The following is a 5,943-nucleotide window of genomic DNA, read 5'->3' as shown; positions in this document are numbered from 1 at the left end:
ATATAATTTTTTTTTTTTTTTTTTTTTGTTGGGGGTGGGGAGATGGGGGGCTACCCCTTGTTGGCATCGCCCTCTTTACCAAGAGAAGAAAAACTTGGGTTGAAAATTTCCTTTATATATTCTTCCACAACATAATGTCTCTGTAATAATTGCTTTCAGAAACCATACATGACTCACATGTACTTTAATAATTAATAAACTTTTCACATAATTTCTGTAATTCTAGAATGAAGTAATTGTAAACCGTATCTTATACCCTTGTTTTCCCAAATCTTTTTTTTTTTTTTTCTTTTGCACTGTTGATAAATCACAATTCTAAACAGTTACATGAACCATGTCAAAACTTAGGATGTTTCTTTTTTTTGCTGGGGTAAGAGGGGGGGAGGGGGTGGATTGGGGGTACTTCTACACATGTATTGATGCTTTCTTGAACACTGACACAAAGGTAGACAACTTTAAAACCTAAAACTTTTATTTTACATGTAATTACAAATGTAGAAATTCATTAATAATTGTTTTCTGGGCATATTATCTGGACTTTAATATTTGTTTATGAACATTTTATTGCCCAGAAAGCTGAAGCTCGAGGAAAATGTTGCAAATATCTGGCCAGAGTTTGGATCAAATAGGAAAGATCTCATCAAGGTTTAAATTTTATCTCACTTTCTGATAAACTTCTCCCTGTATCAGCTGTCGTTCTTAATTAACTTTTTGTTTGATTTTTTTTTCCATTATCTTTCTAGGTCCATCATGTGCTTAACCATACATCTGGTCTTCATAATGCTTTAGCAAACATCACTAGAGAAGATCCTTTACAATTGTCTGACTGGGATGAGTGTTTGAATCATATTGCTTTGTCAGTACCTGAGACTGAACCTGGCCAAGAGCAGTTGTATCACCATCTATCTTTTGGCTGGCTATGTGGTGGCATTATTGAGGTATAATTGCTTGCCAATATGTCAGAATATTTTCATCGTGTTTAAATTTATCTAAACTCTCTGCTGAACTTTTTTATGCCTGGATGGGATCTCTAAATAAACTAGTGAAATAAAATATGGTATTTGATTATCATCTGTTCCCTATAGGAATTTTAGGTTGAGGAAGTTACATTGAAAACCGTTTAAATACTGAAATACTATTGTTTGAACTCACATTCCAAACGGGCCCTAATCTTTCCCCCTTAGTTTAGGAACATGGTCTAATAGCCCCTAAACATGGTAAAGAAGAATTTTGAGGCTCGATAAAGATTTTATTTTCCTGCCTTATACATGTCTACTTCATTTGTTCCGATAGATTTAATCTCGCTCTCTCTCTCTCTTTAACACTCCCATGGAGCTAGACTGTTTATCTCTTCATTCTATTAGCAATGGCCGTTTAGGAGTTGGTGCATCTTTCAGATATCATGTTTTTTCTAGCATGCCTTCTGTGTTTGGATTGTCAGTTTGATCTGGATTGACAGGTCTATTGGAGACATCAAAGTGCCTTATTAATCTTGTGGTTTTTTTATTCTTGAAAACTTCCTTGATGTTCTAAACCTTACCTTCTCTGCTTTTCTAATATTCTGTTCGGATATAATAGCACGCATCTGGGAAAAAATTTAAGGAGATTCTTGAAGAAGCATTCATTCATCCCCTCCAAATTGAAGGCGAGTTATATATTGGAATTCCTCCAGGCAAGTGTTGGACTTATACTTTGTTAATTCTCTTGCTTCGTTGTGTAGAATATTTGTACACATGATTGTATTGTATTCTTCTCGCATTTATGTTGAACCACAGTTTAGTTTATGTTTCTAGTGGTTAATTTATTTAGTGTTGTGGTACTTATTTGAGGGGAAAAAGACTTCGTTTATAGTAATTATTGTTTGTGAAAAATAGTGTTAACGGAAGCTGGGCTATTATCTTCCTTATCACCATGTGCAATGGCTCCTCTTCAGGTGTGGAATCTCGACTTGCAACACTTACAATAGATAAAGATGATCTTCAGAAGCTCTTAGGGGTCTGCAGTCGTCTTGCAACGCGTACACTTGATAAAGACGATCATGAGAAGCTCTTACGCGTCATCAGTCGTTTTGACATACCCTCCACAATCCAGCCGGGTGATGTTTCCCAAGCTGCAACCACCCTGCCTGTTATATTCAACAGTCTCAACGTTCGTCGTGCCATCATACCTGCTGCTAATGGACATTGCTCAGCCCGTGCACTTGCACGTTACTACGCAGCCCTAGCTGATGGTGGTATGGTACCTTTGCCCCATTCTTCTTCTTCCAAGCCACCACTTGGCAGCCACCCACACATCCCCAAATTTCCTTCCCAAAAGACCAGCAAGAGGCAGAAAGGTAGCAAAATCAAGGAGGTATTTGCTGCTGCAATTAACAGAACTAATGATTATGAAAAGAAACCAAATTACAGTGATGTTAGCCATAGTAGAAATTCCAGCAATGATAGTTGTACTAGGCTTGTGAATGATAGCGGCAATAGCAATAGCATTAGTATGATTGACAGCAGTGAAGATAGTAATCCTCGAAACAATTCTGTTGATAGGATTTTTAGCAATCCTAGAATTCATGATGCATTCTTGGGTGTTGGTGAATATGGAAATCTCACTTTGTCAAATGGGAAATTTGGCTTAGGGTTTAGGAGGGCTATTTCTAAGGATGGGTCCATTGTTGGCTTTGGTCACTCAGGACTGGGCGGATCAACCGGCTTTGCTGACATGAATAACAGGTTTGCTATTGCTGTGACCGTGAACAAAATGTCTTTTGGGGCTGTAACTGGAAACATCATTAATTTTGTTTGTTCGGAGTTGAATATCCCGGTGCCAGAGGAGTTCTCAATATTCAGTGAGATGGGACCCAATGCACAGATATGTTTGGGGAGACTTTTGAATAATTGAGGATGGGAGTGAATTGTAAGCCTGTACCAAGAAGGCTTTTCGACTCTTATTATATACCCAAGGAAAATGTAGATGTCAGTGTTTTAAATTTATACCGTATTGCTTAATGCTTACACTGGATTCGAGAACACGAACAGCATGTGCTGGAACATTTTCTTTTTTTTTTTTTTTTTTTTTTTCCGTTTCTTCTTTGTCCAAGATTTTTGTGCGATTTTTTTCCCCTTTTTTAATATAATCATTACAACTAAAAAATGCGGTTTCTGCCCCTCGTGCTTTCTTAGGCAACATAACGGTGTTATATATAAATGGTCAAAGCACACCTTCGGCGAGCATCCACCCTATCCTGCCATGCCTTTTCCATGAGAGCATTGTCTCCCAAAACTTCAGCTGAAAATTCTGCTTTGCATCCCAAACCACCGAGATCAAATTGTTTATCAAACCCTGCAGCAGTACATGCATGAAATCGCTTGAACGGTAAGAATACAGAAATAAAGAAATCCATTAAGAAGAGTAAAATCAGAATCATTCAACATCATGACTTGCTAAGCATCTGTGCCACTGATGGCTGAAAACAAATAAAATTCCTGCAAAACATTAATTAATGAGAAGACTGCAAATGCAACCAGTAGAAATAACTTAATTTTTATTCATTTAAGTAACAACAAATTGTGAGCTGTCTCATGAAGGAGCCATGGAAGGTATATGACCCCATTATCTTTTTACATGGCAAGGCAAGAAATTCATCAAATAGGTGGAGGCAGAGCAGGAGATTCAAATGATCTTGATGTTTCTGCTCTGATCCTTAAAGATTAAAGAACATGTTAAGTTGCTAAGTAAAATTATTGCTGAAGCAAAAGATAGTCCAACGATTCTTACTTTGCATCAAACTAGACGTAGAAGCCTTCTCCTTTCAGCTTACTGCCTTCCATTCCATGTTGACCTGAACCACTCAAGATTCTGACTAGACAGGTCGTCTTACCATTTATGATAGTGAATATTTTTTCCTAGCCACAATATTAGCTTAATGAAGACAGATCGCTCCGTCGTCATAGTTTATAAAGTTTTTGCACGTTCTGGTGCAATCTATGATCTCTCACTTAAGATATTTCTGAACCTCTTGATGACCTTGTAGCTATAGACTCATTTCTGGCCTTAATTTGCACCTCAAGGGTCATGGTTTATCCAATTAGCACACTCGCGCATGGGCACAATCCCATTAGACATAACCATGCAAAATAACTAAAATGACTTTGTAACTGCAGCTATGCAAAGAGATATATAGCATCCCTCCCTTCGCACCCATACAAGGAAGAACTGACATAAATAATATTGTACGACTCATTCTACATAAAACATATGAAATGGAAAGTACAATGAGTCTAGGACAAGTACAATTCAATGGGCCCAAGAGGGCTAATAGACTAGCATATTCTACCCAAAAAAAAAAAAAATATGGCCTTGAAGAATGTTAATAAAACTAATAAGAACATTTCAAGGCTCCCAAGCTCCAGCACAGTACCACTTGCAGTGTTGACGAAGGAGAGGTGTATTATTGGTAGTAGTTGCATATGGTGTTGATGTTGTTCTAGTATTTCCATTTATAACTCGTTAATAATTCTTTTTCAGATTGTGTTGTTAATGATGTGGGGGTAAGAAACAAAGGCTTTCAGATGTAAAAACAGTGTTTAATTTTCCTCAACTTAGGAAGCAACATTGCAATTTTATTATAGACAAGAGTTTAGTTTTAGCTCAAAAAAATTGGCATACAATAAACAGAAGCATTCGTAATACATCAAAACGTTACCAACTTTTTCTTTTAGCAAAAAAGCTTTTTTTTTTTTTTTTTAGAAAGTTTAACAACAAGCTCTACGTCACATTTTCTATTTTAAGATTAGAAATAATAATACAACACATTAAAAAATAAAATAAAATAATTCAACAAAAACATATCACAGCAACAGCCCAAAAATCTACCGCCACAGCATAGAACCACCTCCACAACCATAGCACAAACCACCACGAACAACCAACAAACAGACCAACACACACAACTACAAAAACGCTAAGATTAACATTACAGTAGTCACCAATGGTCTATCACCAAACCAAAAACATATAGAATCCCAAAACAAAACCCCAAAATCGCAGGACACAGCTACCAAATCTGAACCCACCTCCGACCCTAAGTTGCAGGACACAGCTATCAAAGCTTGGTTGATTTAGTCAATGATTTTTTGTGTGGATTAATGTATTCCTTTTACAAAAGGGAATATGAAAAGAGTCTTAAAAATTGGCAATACAGCAAAGAATTTGATGGCTTTAGCCTAAAAGTCCTCCCTATGGAGAGAGGGAAAATAAAGCGTGAAACCAAATAATAAAAAAATGGATTTTCACTTGGGAGGTAATGCAAGGAAAGAGACAATAAGATTTGAGTTTTGTGTCAACAACATTCTTTTGTAAAGTGCACAAATCAAGGAGAATTTGTGAAGCTTTGTTTGATGTTGTAAAGTGCCAAAGAAAGAGATGCCGCATAGAGAGAAATCGAAGGAAAGCTACCTGGAAAAGAGAAAGAAGAAGAGAAGAAAGCTAGAGAGAAGATGAGTTCCTTTTATTTGGAGCAAAACCTTTTGAAAAAATATGGAACCTTAGAAATAAGAAGGTGTTTGAAGGCAAAGCTCCAAATTTTGAGACTATAAAGTCGTGCCACTTCAAAAACTTTGTGGAGCACTCTAATGTTAGAACAGTCTCTAACTCTTCAGTGCAGGTTAAGAGACCTTACTCTTGGTCTAAACCAGCAATGAGTACAATCAAATTTAATGTGGATGCAGAAGTAGGGCAATCTAGAGCAGCAGTAGCGATAGTGGTAAGGGACTGGAAAGGGATATTGTTTCTTGCGTGTTCAAAAGCAGTAAACTCCAACAACCCCCTCCAAGACAAAGCTAAGGCATGGGCTGCGTACATTACTTCCCAATCCAATTACCAAGCTGTCATTTTCGAAGGTGATTCCTTGACTTGCATCACAGCTGTTCTGACAAGGGTACTAATGTGCCA

General features: G+C 37.1%; 1 protein-coding gene across 1 annotated transcript; it reads left to right on the top strand.

The window, feature by feature from the left end:
• The first annotated feature begins 134 nt into the window (after nt 1–134).
• On the top strand, nt 135–3,022 carry LOC136061375 (uncharacterized). The gene is made up of 5 exons (XM_065761360.1): nt 135–142; nt 573–645; nt 744–938; nt 1,579–1,672; nt 1,934–3,022. The coding sequence occupies exons 1-5, from the start codon at nt 135–137 to the stop codon at nt 2,890–2,892; spliced, it is 1,329 nt and encodes a 442-aa protein (XP_065617432.1). The 3' UTR covers nt 2,893–3,022.
• Nucleotides 3,023–5,943: the final 2,921 nt, after the last annotated feature.

The sequence above is a fragment of the Quercus suber genome, unplaced genomic scaffold, assembly GCF_002906115.3.
Source record: "Quercus suber isolate HL8 unplaced genomic scaffold, Cork oak 2.0 scaffold_408, whole genome shotgun sequence".
NCBI lineage: Eukaryota > Viridiplantae > Streptophyta > Magnoliopsida > Fagales > Fagaceae > Quercus > Quercus suber.
Note: the sequence above shows the minus strand (reverse complement) of the source record. Positions and strands in the feature narration are given on the sequence as shown.

Bases quoted from the DNA above. Each gene is read 5' to 3' on its own strand.
- LOC136061375 (XM_065761360.1), top strand. The intron at 646-743 runs GTTTAAATTTTA...TTATCTTTCTAG, and splicing joins ATAGGAAAGATCTCATCAAG to GTCCATCATGTGCTTAACCA. The intron at 939-1,578 runs GTATAATTGCTT...CGGATATAATAG, and splicing joins TATGTGGTGGCATTATTGAG to CACGCATCTGGGAAAAAATT.